At 55.1% G+C, this 19,764-nt stretch overlaps 2 protein-coding genes across 8 annotated transcripts in view; both read left to right on the top strand.

Moving 5' to 3' along the window:
* Window positions 1–13,163, top strand: part of NDRG3 (NDRG family member 3) — a 61,143-nt gene extending 47,980 nt beyond the window's left edge. For 3 of the 4 annotated variants that reach the window (XM_065032642.1, XM_065032643.1, XM_005514638.3), the window contains exons 4-16: window positions 144–249; window positions 942–1,062; window positions 1,629–1,691; window positions 2,022–2,082; window positions 3,640–3,726; window positions 4,259–4,315; window positions 5,394–5,497; window positions 5,881–5,946; window positions 7,254–7,305; window positions 8,502–8,549; window positions 9,164–9,199; window positions 9,292–9,343; window positions 11,650–13,163. In XM_065032642.1, the coding sequence (XP_064888714.1) occupies window positions 144–249; window positions 942–1,062; window positions 1,629–1,691; window positions 2,022–2,082; window positions 3,640–3,726; window positions 4,259–4,315; window positions 5,394–5,497; window positions 5,881–5,946; window positions 7,254–7,305; window positions 8,502–8,549; window positions 9,164–9,199; window positions 9,292–9,343; window positions 11,650–11,828 (1,032 nt within the window). In that variant the 3' untranslated portion in view covers window positions 11,829–13,163. Of the gene's footprint in view, window positions 1–143; window positions 250–941; window positions 1,063–1,628; window positions 1,692–2,021; window positions 2,083–3,639; window positions 3,727–4,258; window positions 4,316–5,393; window positions 5,498–5,880; window positions 5,947–7,253; window positions 7,306–8,501; window positions 8,550–9,163; window positions 9,200–9,291; window positions 9,344–11,101; window positions 11,141–11,649 lie in introns of all 4 variants that reach the window. The other variant, XM_065032641.1, reaches the window with a different exon arrangement.
* A 3,357-nt stretch (window positions 13,164–16,520) lies between these two features.
* Window positions 16,521–19,764, top strand: SLA2 (Src like adaptor 2). 4 transcript variants are annotated; one of them, XM_005514637.3, is made up of 8 exons: window positions 16,521–16,720; window positions 17,278–17,398; window positions 17,511–17,610; window positions 17,731–17,817; window positions 18,118–18,221; window positions 18,847–18,996; window positions 19,157–19,283; window positions 19,383–19,764. In XM_005514637.3, exons 2-8 carry the CDS (start codon window positions 17,311–17,313, stop codon window positions 19,531–19,533), a joined length of 807 nt encoding a protein of 268 aa, XP_005514694.2. In that variant the 5' UTR covers window positions 16,521–16,720; window positions 17,278–17,310; the 3' UTR covers window positions 19,534–19,764. The 4 variants fall into 4 exon arrangements, with proteins under 4 accessions (XP_005514694.2, XP_064888717.1, XP_064888718.1 ...); XM_065032645.1 differs by having other exon boundaries at window positions 16,568–16,720; window positions 17,216–17,398; XM_065032646.1 differs by having other exon boundaries at window positions 16,580–16,720; window positions 17,282–17,398.

Raw genomic sequence — 19,764 nt, forward strand, 5'->3', positions numbered from 1 at the left:
GTCGCAGGTTTCAAGAGCCACTGAGCCACCAGCTGTGGATAAGAGAGAGATGTTAGAGTGTGGGGGAGGCCCTTGCTGCTGGCCCTCCGTTAGTGTTCCCTGTAGCACACGTAACACTGAGGCTCCTTCTTCTCTCTCTGCAGGAACATGACATTGAGACAGCCTTTGGAGTGGTCCATGTCACCATGCGGGGCACACCCAAGGGGAAGAGACCTGTCATCCTCACATACCATGATATTGGCCTCAACCGTAAGCTCTTGCACTCCCAGGACCCTGAAAAAGTGGTTGTTCATGGTATTTGCTTTTGAGTGTGGGGACCAGTGGGACTGGCCTGGAACTGAGATGGGACAGGTCATTCAGGGTAAAAAGATAAAGGTCTGTAGGAGAGAGAGCATGCAGCACAGCCCTGTCCATTCCAGCAGCCCTTGAAAGGTAGGGCCAAAGCAGAAAGGTGGAAATACATCCAGCCACCATGCGGTAGTGCCCTAGCTGACTTGTTGCACTGTGTGACAGAGCTGCCACAAGGCATCCGTTCCTTGAATGCTGGGCAGGTGAGCAAGTCCCTCCTGCAAGGCTGCAGAAGCAGTGTAATGTTTGTGGGCTCAGTTGCTCTTCCCACGTCTTCCCAGCCAACATGTGCTGGTATGTTCACACAGGTGCTCCTCAGTGTGTGCTGTGAGTACCTGAGTGCTGCAAGGCCCTGTTTTCCTGGGCATGCCTGCTGGGCTGTCAGTTGTCTGCGCCCGTGGCACAGTGGTTACGTTGCTGGGCCTCGCCACTGCCTTGCAGTTGGGGGCACAGCAGCGTGTGTCACCCAGCATCCGCTGCCCCGCAGACTCAGCCGTGGGGCTGGGCTCAGGCATGTGTTTCTCATGGTGTTTGGAGGGTGGATTGCAATAAAACTTCAGGAAATGTCTCATTTCTTCTTCTTGTTGTTGTAGACAAATCCTGTTTTAATGCATTCTTTAACTTTGAAGACATGCAAGAGATCACTCAGCATTTTGCTGTGTGCCACGTGGATGCACCAGGCCAGCAGGAAGGAGCTCCCCCTTTCCCGTCGGGGTAAGAGCTCTGCAGACACCCTCCTTGTTCCAGGTGTGGGCTGGACTGGGGAAGCACCCAGTTTAAGCCATGCCGAGTGTAGCAGGAGGCAGATTTCATGAGCTGAAGAAACAGGAAGAAGAGAAGGTTTCCTGAAGGACATTCAGGGAACTCTTCTCTTACTGAGGCATGGGTAAAGCCCACACTAGTACTGAGTGTTAGTACCAGCTTTCTGACTTGAGCATGGGCCCAGCACACTCCAGTCTAGCTGGCGTTCCTTGCTCTGTCTGTCCATCCATCCTCCCACACAAGTCTGGCTACCCAAAACACCACAGCTCTATGTTAGTTTTGCTCTGAGGGATGGGATCCATGCAGTTGGCTGGAATATACATGTATCATTGCAAAATATTCACCTGTGCACATGCCTGTCAGATGTTCCTTGTCTCTCATTGTCGCTCGTGAGTGAGCAGCTATCGTGATTGTGTTGCTAGCTTGGGTTAAACCACAACACTTAGCTAGGACTGGAAGGTAACCTCTGTTGAGCTCTATTTGGAGATGTTTTAATTTCAGTCTCTCTTGGTTTTCAGGTACCAGTATCCCAGTATGGATGAACTGGCTGAAATGCTGCCTGCTGTTCTGACACACCTGAAGTAAGTCTCTGAAAGGAAACGGGGTGAGCGAGGGGGATACAGCCCTTCCAGCACCTGCCTCTGTCTCTGCTTGCAGCATCTGATGTGCTCACTGAGTTGTCCCGAGAGGCCTGAGCATCTCCTAACCTGTGTAACTCTGTCTGGTTCTTACGCTGGGAGCATTGTCTGCCACACGAGACAATTTATAACTGCTGCATCATTGCTGGATCATTTTGAAAATGAGCCATAAGTGAACAGCTGGATGTAGAGAGGGGAAAGACTTTGCCTCTAGGGATGCTTCGGCTGTGAGCTTCAGTTAGCCTTACTGATTGCGGAATGCCTATATTTCAGCCTGAAAAGCTTCATTGGGATTGGACTGGGAGCTGGCGCTTACATCCTCAGCAAGTGTGCAGTAAGTATGTCTTCATTTCCTCATGATTGATAGGAGCTGCGCTCTTCCACTGATCAAACAGACCATTTGTGGGGCACAGGCAAAGTAGCAGTAATTACAGTTAGGCCTGCAGGGAGCCATGTGAGAGCTTCTTCACGTCCAGATGGTTAAATTGGAGCAGCCGAGGTTACTCTGAAGCTATGCCAGGCGTGGAAAGATTGTCCTGTGATGTCTTTGAGTCAGCAGAGCCCGTCCCGGCTGTTAGGAATATCCAGCCTTGTGTCTTCACAAAGACTGGATGCATTACTGTTTCCAGTGCTTGTCACGGTGATGTGCTGTGAACCAACGCGGATGAGGAATGTGCTTTTTCACTGGAAGGAGCTAGATTTTGCACTTCACCATTTGACAAGAGAGTGCTGACTTTATCTTGATACTTGCTTCTACATTTTTCCTAGTGGCGTGTTTATAAGCATGTGAAATCAGTGGACGTAGTTTAGCACCCCAGGAATTTGCCTTAGTCTCTCCGAGATAGTGTTAAAAAAACATTCAGAAATGCGACATTCTCGGTAAAGTCTGCTTCAGGTTGTTGAGTGCAGAGTTGCTGATGATTTAGGCCATTGTTGCTTCTTAAAGCCACTTCAGCATGCAGCTTCTCCTCCTACAAAAAGTTCTCCGCTTCCCATTTTTTCCAGTCAGTGCTGAGTCTGGGCCAGTGTGAGGCACTGGGCTTTGCTCTGTTCCTTGCCTTTTGTATCCTGTGTAGTTTGCTGTCTTGCTAGAGAGAAGATCATGCAAATAAGCCTTTGTCCTCAGCTCAGTGAAGTGCCAGAAGCCCTTGCCATGCTACCTGGACTGGAGACAGTCTCCTGCTGAGGACAGAGCTGTTTCCTTCTGCTTCACTGGTGCTGATCTGTACAACAGAGCAGGAGAGCTGACGTAACATTTCAGCCTTGGAGTGAGCCTAGAGCTCAGAGTTCTCTGCTTGTGTTAGATTGCTGGGTTTGTGTTTGCAAGCAGTTCTCAAAGTATCTTGTACCTGTGCTCCCCACGCACTCCCCAGAGTAAACTGCAGGGTGCTGGGTGTGCCAGGCTGGAGCAGTGGCTGGGGTGTCTGCAGGCTGGGGATCCAGGGGGTGCCATTTGACAAATCTTGCCTTTTGCTGCTAGGAGATGACCTTTTCCTTGAGGAGTGGCCAGAGATGCTCTCCCGGCACAAGAGTTTGTCCAGGTCCTTCCTGGAGGTGCCAGGCTGGAGCAGAGAGTCGCTGCTCACAGCCCTGTGATACACGGGAGCCCGAGCAGGACCTGCGGCTGCTCCAGAACACGCTGCTGAGATCTGCTCCAGCTGCAGGCCAGCCCCTCAGTGCCAACAGCTGAATTGAGCCAGGTCTGGCTGGGACCAGCTTTGGGCCAGCCTCTGAAAAGGCCACTGGCTGCCCAGCACAGAAGGAGCTCCCCACTTAGTCATCATTTTACTCTGTCTTCCTTTGCAAGAACGTTTCCAGCTGCTGCACCCACTGTTGACCAATGTGTGGGCTGAATCATCCTTCTGAGTGTGCCTGTGCTCTCTCCCCACAGCTCAACCACCCCAACCTGGTGGAGGGACTTGTTCTTATTAATGTTGATCCATGTGCAAAGGGCTGGATTGACTGGGCAGCATCCAAGGTGAGATTCGTTCCCCTGCACATCTCCTCTCCACAGTGCTTAATGAATAGTGTGTAGAGTAAGAAGAAAAAGGACAGAGTACAGGAATTTGTCAGCTTATGGCAAAAACTGGAAGATGTCCTTTCTGTCCCTGCTGCATTCTCAGTCTGGGTGTAGTACAGCCTCTGCAGGGCTGTGCGTGATCAGCTGTGAATGAGAAATCCTGGTAACCTGCGTGGAGATGAGTGGCTGTTGAGCACTCAGCTTTCCTCTGATTTAGTACGTGCTTGCAGGCTTCATTTGGCTGAGCTTGAATGGATCTTTTAATTATTCTGTTATTCAGGGTTCCATGTTTCTGTAGAGCTGTGTTTTGTGTGTGCACAGGCTTCTTTGGAGCCTTGCACACCCTTCCCAAGCTTCAGGCGTTTGTTTCTGACATTGCTTGAATAGTTTGGTTGTAATTTTCTTTACTGTAAGGAGCTGCTTTGAAATTTGCAATTAAACTGCATTTTTCAGTGACTCTCCCTCCTCCTCACTCATGGTCACTCTTCAGTTTTCAGGTTGGACAACCAACATAGTGGATATTGTCTTGGCGCATCACTTTGGACACGTAAGTACCCTGCAGGTGTTAATGTTGCCCGTGCAACTGCACATGGAGCTGTAACTTGCATATGTACATGCTCTGAAATAGCTCTGCTCCATCAGATAAGGGTTGCCACAGTCAGTCCTATCTTCTGTGTGTATCAAGCTTGCATCAGGGCTTTGCACTCTGCAGGGAGCTTGCACGTCCTTGCACTTGCCCCGTCTTCAGACATGTTAGGGCAGCAGTGTCCCATGCACTAGTGCTAGAGCACCTGTCTTTGTGCTGCCCAGGTGACTGCAGAAACAAGGGGCAGACGGTTCTCCGTAGCCAGTGCGGAAGCATTTGGGCTGTGGGTAGAGCAGGGATCAGCCGGGAGTTGACAGTGGGATATTGTGTGTGTCCATATGCTGAACTGCTGCATTCTGCCCTTCGCCTCACCTTCAGTTTCAGCAGAGGCAAACCAGCCCCTCCTAAAAACTCTGGATGCAGCAACGCTTTCTGTTTGGGATTTGCTGGCTCGCAACCAGCATGTTCACTGGGCAACTGAGGGGATCTGGCCTCCTGCACACTCCAGCTGACACACAGCAGATGGATCCCTGACCCACAGCAGCCCTGGAAGGAGTCACGGAGCTTCTTCCTGCTTAGAACACATGCTGTTGTCTCCCCGCTTTCAGGCCCCTTCATTATATGTAGTGCTTCCTTGCATTCCCTTCTCTCTCTGTCTGTCTCTAGCTCTCATTGGAGTGCAGTTTCTTTGCAGAGCTGGATGTTGGGATTGAATTTTCCTTTGGTCTTGGGGCTTACCTATAAAGCTTTGGAAGACCTTCCTAAAACAGTGATTTGTATAAGCACTACTGAGGCTCAGAAGCTAACTTACCCCATCTCGAGATACCTTTGTATTCCTGCAGCAGCATGTGCACTGCTCTTTGTAAAAGTGTAGTCACATTACTGAAATACGGCACGTAACAGTTACGTCCCAGAGACATTTCATGTAGCCTTGGTACTAATGTATGGAGCCAGTTTAATGCTTCGGAATTTATAGGAGTATCATTTCTTGTGAAAAATATAATGTTCCCTGGCTTTCAATTCTTCTGCTTTTCTACAGGAGGAATTGCAGGCAAATCTAGATTTGATCCAAACATACAGGCTTCATATCGCGCAGGACATTAACCAAGATAACCTTCAGCTGTTCCTCACCTCATACAACAGGTACAGGATACCTTTTGGCTTGCTGGATTGCTCCCATAGCTTCCCTGCTCTGTAGATTTGTTTCCATTGGTATTATTATTATTCTGTTGGATATTATGTCATATAAACCTTTGTTCTAAGCCTAGTCTTCAGCCATTATCCTGAGCCAAGCTCAGCCCTCATGCCTGGGTGACCATCTCTCCAGGCACACAGCAACCTTGCCATGAGAGCGTGGATCCTGTTTGCTGGTGGCTGCTGGGGCTCCTGCTCCTGGCATGACACTGGGAGCAATAACCTGTTACCTGAGTGCCAGAGCCAGCACTCCTGCTTGGATTTTGTATGCTCCCACGATAGCTGCTTTCCTCTGCTGATCTGATGGAGAATTGTTCTGGTTTGTCTTTCAGTCGTAGAGACCTGGAAATTGAGAGGCCAGTTCTTGGCATCAATGAAAATACTGCAAAAACACTCAAGTAAGTTGCCCTGAATCAGCCTGTCTCAGTTACTGTGCAGTCCCTTCAGCAAAAAAGCTGTTGCTGCTTCCCAGCAAGAACCCCACAGACCCCAGTGCTGGGGAGCCTGTTCAGACAGCCCCGGGCTGTGGTACAGTGCTGTCAGCTGGAATGGGGCAGAGGTGTCTGGAAGCCCTTGCATTAAGAGCACACTGAGATTCTCCAGAAGGCAGGGTCAGAGGAAGAAGTTTATCTACCCAGCAGTCACGGTATTGCTGAGCTGTTAGTTTGGTTGTTTCGCATGAAGAATCAGGGAGGCGGGTTTTTGTTGCCACTGACTGCCTTCGCCCACCTTGCCGAAAGTAGTTATAGTTACCTGCAGAGTTGTCCCAGAGACAGCAGCGGTTCTGAATGCAGAGTGCAGTGGGGTTTTCCCACCTTGGCAGTGACTCATCTGGCATGGGCTGGTCTGTGCAGAGCACAGCTGAGGACAGACAGACACCAGAGAACTAGTGATAGTCAGCTCAGGGGAAGTGTGAGTAAATTTTCAGATTCCAAACAAGAAAGCAAAAAGGGAAAATTATCTCCAACATGTAGAGCACATGAAGACTGTGAACTGCAGTGCTAAAGCAGGATGCCTGGGCTGGGCTAGAGACTGCTGCCCAGGCTCTGCTCTTCGCTCCTTGGAAATTGTACGGGCTTCTACTCCTGCCAGTCCCAGGGATGTCTGAGGCGTCTGCAGCCACACACTGGGGACCTTGGCTAACCTAGAAGAGGTGGATTTCCCTGCTTGGCCTCCACGGAAAGCCATGGGAGCTGCTCTCTGTCATGCAGGCACTACAAGCCACAGAGCACTGTGTGTCCAAGTGACTCACAGGCATCCACAGACTCTATAAATATTGTGTGTGAAAGTGTAGATCTCTGTACCAGTAAACTTGCATGTGGATCCTGTCTCCTTAGAGGTGGTGCTCCACTGGTTCAGAGGTCTGTGGCTCACAGCCTCTCTGGTCTAATTTTTGTCATCTAGTCCCCACACAAAAGTGGGGCCTCTAACCAACCCTTTTTTACCTTGATCTGTTAATGAATAGTGTAAATTCACAGCCACTCTGTCAATGACCTGCTGTGTGTGTTTTACACATTGAATATTATTTGTTCTTGTAGAATTTACAATACATGTAAAAATTTAGTGCAAAACAACACCCTGGTATGGTGACAGGCAGGGATTTTGTTGTTAACCATTCATGAGGCTGTTGCTTCACAGAGCTCAACCTTCCCAGAAACCCCTCAGATGCACTGTGAGTGACGTCTCTGTTTTGGGTTTTGACCAGGTGCCCTGTGTTGCTCGTGGTTGGTGACAACTCGCCTGCCGTGGAAGCAGTGGTACGTATACGTGAACTCTTTCATGACATTAGCCCCACAAGTCACATAGCAAACCTGCGTCACCCACAGTGCTCTCACCTTGCCCAGAACTAGTCACAGAGAGCGGCCCTTTGTCCCAAGCTCTTTTCTAGTCCTGCAGCTATTGAGACCTGTCAGCCACCAGTGAGAGAGCTGAGGGTCCAGAGGCTTTACAGCCCTGCAGGTGAGAGTGGCAGGGTCTGAATGCATCAAGCATCTTGCTTGACAAGTGACGCAGAAAACCCCTTTCAGGAACGTGAGTCTTTCCCCAGGCTCTGCCAGGCTGCTGCCTGCAGTTTGGTTCAAGTCCTGAATTACTGTTCTCTTGCTGTTGTACTGAGGCTGCCTGGGGTTTAAAAATTAGCAGTGTGACGCCAGTTCCTGCGCTGGGTAGTCCCAAACAGCTCTGCAGAAGCATTGCATCGTAGGGAAGGCAACACTTAGAAACATCTCCTTCCTGTTGTTCTCTGCGGACACCTATAACCCACTTCCCTCCCAACGCAGTTATAAAAGGCACATGACACAGCGCAGTGTGGTTGTGGTGGATGTTGCTCCTCCGCTTCAGCCAGTGATTGTGAGGAGACCGGGGGTTTGTGAACAAAAGCAGCTGCCTTAAGAGGCCGTGGAAGAGTGTAGGAGTCTCCTAAAGCAGTAGCCTGGACCTAGGAGCTGTGCCTGGAGAACAGCTGCAAGGCCCTTTCTGGTCATGGCCTGTTGCCCTTCATCAGTCTGTTTGGTCTTGAAGTCTGAGACATTCTCCGAGTTTTGACTTTGCTAGGATACTATCCCTGAGGCTTCTCATTGCTTCCCAGCCACAGCTGGGGATGGGATAGGGCCTTCTGGAACTTGGCTTGCCTGTCTGGCTGCCCAGCTTCCCAGTTTTCATAATGCATCCCCAAAACCAGGGGATGATTTCCCTTGAAGTCACAGCATCTCAAAACAGTGACATTCGTCACAACAAGGTCCTGTCGGATGGGAACACCTGCCCTTCCTCCCTGCATCTTTCATTCATTGTTCTCTTCCTACGTGCTCTCTGCTTTCTCGCTCAGCCCTTGGCCCCAGAGAAGCTCGCATCGCTGAAGACAGCCACTGCCTCTGGTGCAGCTGCCTTGCATTTTGCATCTGACCCTTCAAGTTTTCTGTGTGTATCACATCCCTCTTTCCTCCTTTTATTTTAGGTTGAATGCAATTCACGTCTTGACCCAACCAAAACTACACTGCTGAAGGTGAGTGCCACTCTGGAATCATTCCAGCCTGCTCAGAGACATTATTTTTGCTAATGCCAGCTCACCGTAGGTTTTTGTGTTCCATACATTCAGCTTTACGAATTTTTGGACATTCATTCAGGGCTGTGTTCTCTCCTGTGTGGAGCCAGACTTGGGAGAGAAGAGTTTGTCAGGGGGTCCCTGAATCCCTGATTTCTGGTCACTTCAACTGGCAGGGAAGACCTGCTGAGAGTTAGTAGAGGTGTTCTGCCTCCGGCCTGCTCTCTGCCAGCAACAACATCACTTTTTTTAGCTTTATACCAGTCCTTCCCACCCTCACCCCTGGCTCCACAGTGTCAGACAGCTACTCTAGAGACGTGCAATGTGACGGGTTTGGGAAGAGTCGCAAGAGGAGCTGGGATGGATGTTGGGAGTGACTCCTGGGCTTCTAGAGCATGGCCTGGTGATGTGGCCAAGGTACTGGGTTCCTTCAGCAAGAGGCTTCCAAAAGACTTCTCTCCAGGCTTTGCTTTGGCTTTAGAGACAGCCCGGTGGGGTGGGCAGTGCTGGTGTGGCTCTGGGGTTGCTCTGGGGTGGGAAGGACGGCTCACCCTCCCCCGTGTTTCCCGTTGCAGATGGCCGACTGCGGGGGCCTGCCCCAGGTGGTCCAGGTGAGGAACGCCTCCCGACGCTCCCACGCCGCTGGGGCTGCTCAGAGCCCCGTGCTCCGCTCGCACTAAAGCCGCCCTTTCTGTTTCCACAGCCCGGCAAACTGACCGAAGCCTTCAAGTACTTTGTGCAGGGAATGGGCTACAGTAAGTGGCAAACAGAGTTTTCTGGTTTGGAACAGGGTTGTTGTGAGGGGAACTCAGCCTGTCTGGTCCATCTGAGCCCACTGGCATCTGTGTCCCCACCCATGAGTTAGTGCGGTTGACAGGAGATCCATCCACGCTGGAAAATGAACCTGTGTGCTAACAAGCCTTAGCAAGCCAGTGTCATTCCCTGACGTGTTTAATTCACACTGCAGCTGCAGTGGTAACCCCATTTTGGTTGCTGGTGTTGGTAAAACCTTGTAAGTCTGTCTGTGCCAGTCTAGAAAAGTGTGCTCCCAAGAATGGTAAATCTTGTGCGATGTTCTGTGCATACCTTCAGCCTCACCGTTGTGATGGGTACAGGAGAGCTCTTTCCTTTCTCCTCAGACGTACCGATTTCTTTCAGACTCTCAGCAGGGTAAGCGGTATCTCAGAATGGCAGAACAGAGCTGGGTAACTTCTGAGCCACGTGGGGAGCCCAGAGGGAGCCGTGTTTGATCCAGTGCGTGCCCTGCCCTATGGCTTCCTCCATGTGCTCGGAGGCAGAAGACGTTGTCTCCTGAGTGTGTCGGGCTGACAGCAGTTCCGCTCCCTGCCCTCGGTCCTCGCGAGCGCAGGGGCTGCAGGAGAAGGGCTTCGCAGTGCACTGGAGCAGCTCCGACTCCCTTGCAGGCACCTTGCACGGCTCTGTCTTGCCTGCCAGGAGCCAGGGCTGGGAGTTAGTTCCCTTCCATGGATGATGCACCTTCAAAAGCTGGAGTTATAGGGTGGGGTATTGGTTCATGTGGCTGCTTAACCACTAACCGTGGCCACCGTGCCAGCTCTGACGCTCCCAATGCCCCCTACATGGCCAGAAGTTCTGTGCCAGCTCACGGACATCAGCTCAGAAGCAGCTGTCCTTTTCCTGAGAGCTGGGTGTGGCTGACGAGATCGCAGTAGGTGTTCTCCAAGGCTGGTCAGAAGGGCTGCTCCTGCCCAGGAGGGTGCCACGTGAGACGGCTCCCTCAGCTCCCTGAGAGCATTTCAGTGCTGTCTTTTGTGTTCCTGGTGTTTGGAGAGTCAGCAAGTGCTGCCCATCAGAGCAAGGACATCAGCAGCGCTTTTGGGCTCAAATCTCTTGCAAATAGGATCCACAGCACTGGGGGTCATTTTCTACTTCCAGAATTAGTAGCTAGTTCCAGAATGGTTTTCCCGACTTTGGAGGACTGTGTTGGCATTGCTGAGCTTGGCCAGCGAGGCCTCCTCAAGGACAGGGGAGAAGCAAATCAGCAGGTTTCTGGAACCGCACAAGCCAGCTCCTCACAGCTGTTCTGTGCCTTCTGCACACCGGCTGACCCAGCGGGACCTGGCTGTGCTGACGCTGCGGGTGGGAGGCAATGCTTTGCAGGAGGCCTGTAGCAGAAGTCCGATGCTGTCAGCTCAAGGAAAGACGCACATTTGTGTTCTGTATCTGAAGGTACAGAGTACACCCCAGTTGCGGTGTGTACGGGGGGAGGTAGGGTCACCGGGTGTGTTGCAGTTTCCAGCTAAAGGCATTGAAGAGATCTGGCCCTGATGGATTTTTGAGTCAGCTTGGCATCTCTAAGCTGCTCATGAGCAGCTGTTTTCACAACTCCTGGGAGCTTTCAGCGCAGCGTGTGAGCTGGCCATGGAAGGGAAGGTAGCTGGGGATCCCAGGAGCAGCGCGGCTGCTGGTCACACACCGCGACTAATCGGCTCTTTCCTGTATTCATCCCTTCCCCTGTCTCGTGTTGTCTCCAGTCCCTTACGTGCAGCTCAGCCATCTAAGCACTGAGTCAGGTACCTTCAACTGCGCATCCACCTCGGCCCAAGCCCGTGCTCTGAGTTGAATGATTCTTCGGGTGCATTGCTGTGTCTCGGCATGTCCTGCTGGCCTGCTGCGGGCTGGGCTGATCCGTTGTACGCCGTGTACGCTATGGTTTCTCACCTTTCATTTGTATTTTGTTGATTGTTGCATGACTTCAGCTCTGTGGTTTTCTAGAGTGACAAGACTGACTTTCAAAAGGTCATCTGTACAGCAGCTGCCTTGGTTTGCACAGACTCTCGCCGTGACTGCACTTGCAAATGATCCGTTACACTTCTGGCATTTGCTCACCTTGGACCTTTTGAAATTGGGCCTTAAGCATCTTGCTTTAGACGTGCAAAGACTTAATTTGGCAGTGAAGAGTGAGTTTTCTTCCTGAGGGTATAGCTCTTTGTGCTTACCCAGTGACACGTACCTGAGTGACTGTGACACCTGCCCTAGGAACTTCCTCCATTTCTAAGTCCGCGCTTGTTCTCTCTCGCAGTGCCAGCAGCCAGCATGACCAGGCTGATCCGCTCCCGTACTCACTCCTCCTCCAGCGTGGGCTCCGGCGACAGCGTCCGCAGCCGCTCTCACACCAGCAACCATGGTGATGGAAGTGCTGGAACCCCAGAAGGAACTGACCTCCAGGATGCACCTCAGACCATGGAAGTGTCCTGTTAGGCAGGAGCCCGTCTTCTGGATTCAGACAACTCCACTTGCCCCCACTGAACCCACTCAGAATTTAGCATTTCATCCAACATGGCATTAACTGTTCTCTCTAACTTGTGCATGCCCATCTGAGCTGCCACCCCTTTGGTAGTCTGTACTTGGCATTACTTTGGTTCTTTCTGTATGCCCTTGGCATCGGAGCCTCTTTAAAACTTGTTAACATTCCGCAGTCTTAGTAAGTCCCGTTACTGTACATGTTGATACCATCTCCTGTCTGTGCTGTATATCAATCCAGATGACAGCCGTTGTCTCCCCTGTTCATTTAAATATAATTTCTGTGGCTTTGTGAGGTTTAGAATTGCTTTCTAGTTGTGCTTCTGCTAAAGGACCCTTGTGGTGCAGTTGGAATGGCATCTGTGGGCTGTGGGAAAGCAAGACCGTGATGATGTGAGCCCCAGGCGCTGCTCCTTGGCAAAGCTGTGCCGGGAGCGCAGAACCCACCAGAAGGTCTTTGTGTTCCCAGGACTCTCGGCACGCCAGGCAGCCGTGGGGAGAACAAACGGTCAGAAATACTGTCTTGGTCTCATCTCTGTACGTGTGTTAAGGAGCAGATTTCTTACCTTTGCCTCCTGAAAGGGTGAAGCAATTAACCAGTAAACTTACAGTAGCCGAGATGCACTATTAACCAAGTACAAGGGATTAAACTCAGCAGCCCTGGCTTCCAGCCCACCTCTCTGGCCCTCTGCCTCTCCTGCAGAAGGGCCAGATGCAGTTCACACTGCTCACTGCTCCGCCCTGGCACAGGTGGGTCTGTGACATGGAGCGGGTTGTGGAACGGGCAGCAGCGCCCCTCGCCAGGTGGACACCCCAAAATCTGCACTGCCAGCGCTGCTCCCCACTGCTGCCACCCGGGCAGGGGGCTGACTGGGGCTCGGGCAGTACCAGTGGATGTCAGTGGCGGCCAGCAGGTGCAGAGTGTGAGTCTGGTCAGCAGTGCGAGCAGTGAACTGTGCAGGTACTGTTTAATGCCTTGTGGAATTCATAATTCTGCTGCCTTTCCCCATCTGGCCGGGTCACAGAGGGCGGGAGGCAGGTGCCTGCTGAGCGCCAGGGTCTCGCTGTTAACGGGAGAAAAGGGATGAGTGGTCAGGCTGCCACAGATCTCGATAGATGAGCAAAACATCCTTTCTTAACTGTTGAGCTGTCCTGACTGGCTGGGAGCCAGCTCCTCCGAGGGTCACGCTCACGTTCTGCTCCATTTCAGGTAGGGAATGGGACTGGGAGGCTCTGCCTGAGGGGGACTTTGTACCAGTTATTAAATAAAGCTATAACTGAGTTTCATTGTTACCCTGTGTGCTCGTGGCGTTTCTCTTCGCGTGACCCCGCACACCTGCCTGTTGTGTCAGTGTTTGTGTCTCCGGCTGTGAGAGGCGAACTCTTCCCGGGCCGGCCGCGCTGCCCGAGGGCGCTGGGGCGCTGGCTCTGCCAAAATGCAGAAGAAACTTCCAGCTTTGACAGCGCAGACACTGAACAACAGCTTTGCTGCCAAACAGGTGTGCCACCGAGAACTGCCTCCAAGTCAAGGCGAGCGTGAACAGGGCTCTGCGGTGGCGTTTTACACATTGTGCCGGTTTGACTGAAAATGGGTTAATTTTCTTCATGCAGTTAGAAACCTTTCTTTTCCATAGCTCATTATTTGCACTTAGTTTGAGAACAAGAGATAGCACCCAGCACAGAGTTAATGTTTTTAATTGCCCTGGTCCGAAAACCAAGGACACTGAGCTCTGCGCAGAGGTGTGAGACGGCGAGGGAGGGGATGGATGGATGGATGGACAGAGCTGGACTGACACCCACACGGAGCAATCAGAGTGTTCCAGCCCGTTGGCGTCGGGCTCCACATTTAAGGAGAGTCGGGATCTTCTGCTCTTTCTCGCCTTGTTCTTCGTTCTCTCTGTTGGAGCCGGGGGGTTCTGTTTGGGACATTTAATTTGGCCTTTTGCCGTTTCGCAGAGGCCTTGGGGCCTTTCTGCTTATTTTCCTGTTTTCTCTCTATGGAATCGGCTCTTCAGGACCAGGTGCTGCTGCCCGGGACTGGTGCTCGGTGTGCACAGAGCTCATAAGGAATTGCCTTAAGTATCTTTTATGTCTGTTTTATATATATGTTTACTAGTAGTGTACTAGTGTTCTGTCATTTATTAACCTCTGTTTATCTCAATCTGAGTTTCTCCCCGTGCAGTTCTCTCCCGGTTGGGGGTGAGTGGCTGTCACAGCAGCCTGGCTTAACCCCGACACTCCTGGAACACAGAGCTGCCGGTGACCGCCGTGGAAGGCGGTTGTGGGGGCGGCTGGGACAGCAGCGTGGGGCTGTTGTCACGTCCACCCTGCGCTGCAGCTGGAGCAGCGGCCGCTCGTTTGACACAACCGTTCCCTCAGCTTCTGCTTTTCCGCTGCAGCCTTTGCTCTCACGTTTCAGATGCCCGTCACCTTAACTTTCTGTACAGCAAGCGGGGCCTGACCCAGGCCAGGCCGTTGGGCACAGGTTAGTCCCGGCCTTGCTGTCGTGCCCACTCCTGCAGCCTCGTGCTTTGACTTCCTGAAGAGTTTGGGGAGGTGGGTGAGGAAGTGAGACAAAGTGTTCTCATGAGTCACAAACTGCATGAAATGGGAAAGATGGGGCAGTTGCATTAATGAGCAAGTAGTGAAGTGACAACGTGATTAAATGAACAAAAAAAAAGTAAGTTTGAGTCCATAGAAGACAGGAGACGAGACAATCAAAGAAACCAGGGCACCCGAGAGCACACGAAGTTCATTGCTGCTAAATGTAAGTGCTGGACACAAAGCAACGTGCGCATTAGGAGCTGATGTATGTGCAGAGCTGTGATTTAATGCCAGCAAGCCACGCTGAGAAATGATCCTTGCTTAAGTTCCCTTGTGAAAATACAGCAACAAACCAAAAGAAAGGCAAAGGCAATATTAAAATAATAATGAAATGGGTTAGAGGAAACAAGCCCGCAGCAGGGGGTGGTGCTGCTCATGTGCAGCAGGAGAGCTCGGAACCGCCCGCTGCCTGTGGACAAGGAACCCAGGAGGCTAAAGGCACGAGGCTTTTAGCAATTTGGAAGGGGGTTGATTATGAAGAGTTTTGTTGCCATGGTGTTTCATAGGCAAGATGTGCACTGAGGGTTGGAATATATTTTATTACCCCAAGGGTAGTAAACTTGTTTTCACATAAGCAAGTGCTTTTCCTGGTAAAAAAATACAAATATCGAAGCTAAAAGTGCAAGTTGAGAAATGATTTTAATAAAGGACAAACTGTTTCTTTGGTGGGCAAGAGCAGCGCCAGCCAGAGCCAGGCGCAGGGCTTCCCGGGGCGGGGGCAGCCCCTGTGGCCACAGACCCCCCGGTTGCACTTTTGCCAGCCCTGCGAGCCACCTTCCCAGCCGTGTGTGCCGATCAGGCCCCTTTGCCCAGCCCCGCTGTCCAGGTTTGGGAGGGGGTGACTGGCAGCCCTATTTTATTCCCCAGTACTAACCCAGAGGGTGCTGGGCAGCCCAGAGCTGGGCTCAGGGGAGCTGGGCTGCGCTTGGGACAGGACATGGCACAGCAAGGGTTGTCCCCATGTCCCAGGGGTCACCGTCAGGGATTCACCACCAGTTCCAGAGGCAAATGAATCGTCTCCCAAAAGCAATCAGCTCTGTTTTGCAGCAGTGTCCCCGCTCAGCGCAGGCTGGGGCGGGGGGGGCTGAACCCCAACAGCTGCACGGCGGGCGGCTACTTGTGCAAAACCGTTTTTCCGTGTGCATTTCACACCGTCGCGGTGGTTTACGACTGACCAGAAGCTTTGAAGGGCACAGCATGAACAGCTGCAGGATGTTCAGCCGCAGCAGCGGGGCTGGGGCAGGAAGGGGGGACAGAGCACTGAACCCCAGCACGGTGTGGCTGATGGCAGCACAGACGCTGCCCGGAGCAAATCCCAAGGACGTTCCTCGATGTGGACGGGGTTGGGGTGGATCAGAGGGCCCAGACCTCCTGTGGGGTGGTGCTGGCCGAGCCAAAGGGTGTTTGCTTTGAAAAACATGCAGACACATTTAGGGAGAAGTTCCCATGCTGGAGTGGCTGCTGCTGGCACATGGCTGGATGGAGGCTGACAGTGGATGGGGATTGGGATGAGGAAGGGGTGTAGGGATGGGGCTGGAGGGGGGTGAGGATGGGACAGAGATGAAGCTGTGGCCACATCTGGCCGGGCAGCGCTGGCTGAGGAGCGGCGCTGTGCCGAGGGCACGTGGCAGCGCAGCACCCGCCGCGGCACAGCCGGCACCGCACACCGGCCCCGGGGCAGCGCGAGGCCCCGGTGCTGTGGGGGATCAGCCCCTGTCAAGGAGGCACCTGGGGACCCCCCCGGTTTGTCCTGGCTCAGGGTGGCACCTACAGCCTCAGCTCCCAGTCCTGGGGTCAGCTCTGCTCCCACCCGCATGTTCTGCCCATCCCTGCCTCTCACCCCCACAAATCCTGTACAATGTCCACAGCGCCTTGAACACTCACAGGGACACTCGTGTGCCCCATAACAAGATCCCCAGCTGAGCAACCTGTTGGCTGAGTGAAAAAGAGAAAACCCAGCTCCGGTGCGCACACGTCACAGGAAACTGCGGCAGCCCGCGGCTCCAGCACCTCGCACCCCTCGCACCCCTCGCCAGCACTGCCGGGAGCAGCCTGAAAACACCCAGCAAAGGTGAACCGAACGGGTGTTGTGAGGACGGGGGTTGCCCTGCACAAGGGAGACCCACCACACCAAAGGGACCCCCTGCGACCTGGCTGCCCTGAGGACCCCCTGCGCTGGAGCAGCACCCAGGGGCAGCACCCAGCCCTGATGGCTCCTGCATGATGGTGACAGCGGCGAGGGGCAGGTGAGTGGGTCATGAGGAGTGGGGTCATGTCCTGCTGAGGGCAGCGGGGAGTCTGGGGGCAGGGACGGACTCAGCAAAGGGCACGTCTGGGTCACACGCATCTTGTGCTGCATGTCTCCCGGGTTGAGGAACCGAAACAGGCGGAGGGGTGTCCCCATAGTCCCTGAGCTCCTCCTGGGGACTGTCACCTTGGGGTGTTGGGACAGGGTACCCCACAGCCCGGGGACACTGGGCTGGGCTGGCAGCACTCAGAGGGTGAGCATGGCCTGGCGCTGCCCTCCATGGGGCTGTGGATGCCCCATCCTGGGGAGGGCCCCCAGCTCACCCCAGCTGTAGCCACAAGTCCCCAGATGCCCTCTGAGGTTTGGGGGGGGCAGGGATGGGGGTGGTTTCCTCAAAGGGCCCCCTGGGAGCTGCGCCCCAGCCCCAGCCCAGAGCTCTCCCCGGCCTTTCTCTGCCACGCGACGCCCGCAGCCCCACGCAGCCGTGCCGCAGGGCTGGTGCTGCCACAGAAGCCGCCCCCCAGCACAGGGCATGAGCCTCCCCTTCCCCCCAAGGCAGCAGCCGGGGCCAAGTGCCGAACCCGCGGGATGGGGAGCCTGCCCAGCCGGGAGAAGCCGCTCGATGTCCTGCCGGCAGCTGCTGACACCGCAGAGCCCCCAGTGCCCACGCAGACAGGTAGGAGTGCGGCAGCTGCCAGCCTGCCCGGCATCCCCAATGTGCCCGGTTCTCCAGCACAGTGGAGGCTGGTGGTGCTGGGGGAGCCCTGAACCCCCTCACCTCCCCACAGCCCCTGGCGGCTTCCTGGCCGTGGCCCTCTGTGACTTCCCCTCTGGGGCTGGGGCAGCCGCTGTCCTGAGGATGGGGGAGCAGCTCCGTGTCCTCTCTGAGTAAGTCCCCGCACCGAGCACTCCTGACCAGCGTGCGGCCTGTGGGGCCATAGCTGGGGGGTCCCCTCCCTGCACCCAGCAGCCTCAATGCGGCAGGATGGCTCATCCCCGTTCCCGCAGGGATGGGGACTGGTGGCTGGTGGCGTCCGAGGTGTCGGGCAGGGAGTGCCACATCCCCAGCAGCTGCGTGGCCAAGGTCAGGCACAGGTAAATGCTGGGGAGGGTCCATCACAGGGCGGGCCGCAGGGCACATGGCCCCACCACAGACAGCCTGGCCAACACCCAGGCCAAACCCCGGCCACCACACCGGGATATGCTGCCTCGTTTTTGCCCATGGAGCAGCGCTGGGGCTCGGGAGGCAGCCTGGCCTGCCGGGGCGTCCCAGGACGTGCTCACGTGCGCTGCTGCACCCCGAGCTGTCCCCTCTGCCAACCAGGGCAGGACCCTGGGGCGCTGGGTGTCCCTGCACGGGCGGCAGAGGCCGTGCCAGCACCGCGGTCTGTGCAGGTGGCTGTACGAGGGCGTCAGCCGGCAGAAGGCGGAGGAGCTGCTGCTCCGGCCAGGCAACCGCAGCGGATCCTTCCTGATACGGGAGAGCCAGACCAGGCGAGGTGAGAGCCCCGTGTTCTGTATCTGCTCCCAGCCATCTGAGGCCACCATGGGGCTGATCCTCCATCGCTTGCACCTGCTGGCAACAGCCCCACGCGGCGGTTTCCCGGCTCTGCTGCTCCCTGTGTGGTGCTGAGAATCTGCCGCGGGGCCTCAAAAGGAAAAGCCACCAGCGGGCTTCCTGCAGCTTTTGGTTGAGCAGATAAGGCTCAGCCTGCGAAATGAAACAGGGCCCCACCATGACGAGGTGCTGAGGGGACCCCGCAAGGAGATCCTGCCGGGTGGCCCAGTGAATGTGGCGGATGCACGGGCACGGTGCTGCGCGGCCCCGCGGCTGCCTGGGCACCGAGGGGGCTGGCGATGTCCCATCCCTGCACAGCACCCAGAAGTGGAGACTCGGGCACGTGGGACAGGGCAGGCAGCTGCCCAAGGTCACCCCACGTCCCAGCACTGCCCCCTGCCCTGGTTTGGAGGTGCTGACAGTGTGGGGCTGGCACGGGGATGCAGATCCATGGGGAGAAGGGCTGCCAGCCACCCCTGGGGGGTAATAAGCTCCCCGCTGTGGGAGTGCAGGGCAGTGGGGCTGGCTGGGTGGGTGGGTGCCCACGGCAGCCCCTGCCCCCTCAGGCTGCTACTCGCTGTCGGTGCGGCGCAGCGAGCGCGCGGCCTGGGACGCGGTGACGCACTACCGCATCCACCGCCTGGACAACGGCTGGCTCTACATCGCGCCCCGGCTCACCTTCCCCGGCCTGCACGACCTGGTGGATCACTACTCCGGTAACGCCCCGACAGCCCCCCCGGCAAACCCAGCCTGGGGGGATCCCCTGCGCCCTGCAGGGATGGGGGGAAAAGGTGGTGGGTGGTCCCACACCCGCCCGGGTGCTCCCAGGGATGGTGCAGGTGGGGGCACCTACTGATGCTGCCGCTCCCTGCCCAGAGTTTGGAGAGGGGCTGTGCTGCTCCCTCGGCGAGCCCTGCTCCACGCAAGGGCCGAGGGTGGCCCCCGTCCCGGCCATGCCAGCTGTGGTGAAGAAGCCATCCCTCAACTGGGACCAGATTGACAGGTGGGGACGGGCAGGGAAGGGGCTGGGGCTCCGGTCACCGCCCGTGCCCGGCGCTCGGGGGTCGGGACTGCCCACCCACCCCCGTCTGCCCTCGCACAGCTCCCTCCTGTTCTCGGGGGCCGCGTCCCCACCAGATGAGGACTCTCCCATCAGCCTGGGCCTGCGGGAGGCCATCAGCTCCTACCTCCTCCTGACAGAGACGGACACCCCCAAGCAGGGCCCTGGGGGGGCGCTGGCCAAGAGCAGCTGAGGGCTGGGCCCCACCTGGCCCACTATCACCCACTGATGCGGTGGGAGCCACGTGCCCGGGGGCATTGGCCTGGACCCAGGACAGCTGAGACCAAGGGGATATGGGCAGGTGCTGCTGGAGGATGGGGCTGCCAGAGGGCCCATCCTCCCCCCAAGCCAGGTGTTTTGGGATGTGGCGTTTGAGCACATCAAGCATCACGCAGCGCCCAGGGGAGGAGAAGGCAGAGGCTGC

This window comes from Columba livia, chromosome 16 (genome assembly GCF_036013475.1).
Source record: "Columba livia isolate bColLiv1 breed racing homer chromosome 16, bColLiv1.pat.W.v2, whole genome shotgun sequence".
Lineage (NCBI taxonomy): Eukaryota > Metazoa > Chordata > Aves > Columbiformes > Columbidae > Columba > Columba livia.

Bases quoted from the DNA above. Each gene is read 5' to 3' on its own strand.
- SLA2 (XM_065032644.1), top strand. From the start codon at position 17,822: ATGCTGGGGAGGGTCCATCACAGGGCGGGCCGCAGGGCACATGGCCCC. The intron at 18,222-18,846 runs GTGAGAGCCCCG...CTGCCCCCTCAG, and splicing joins GGAGAGCCAGACCAGGCGAG to GCTGCTACTCGCTGTCGGTG. The intron at 19,284-19,382 runs GTGGGGACGGGC...GCCCTCGCACAG, and splicing joins AACTGGGACCAGATTGACAG to CTCCCTCCTGTTCTCGGGGG.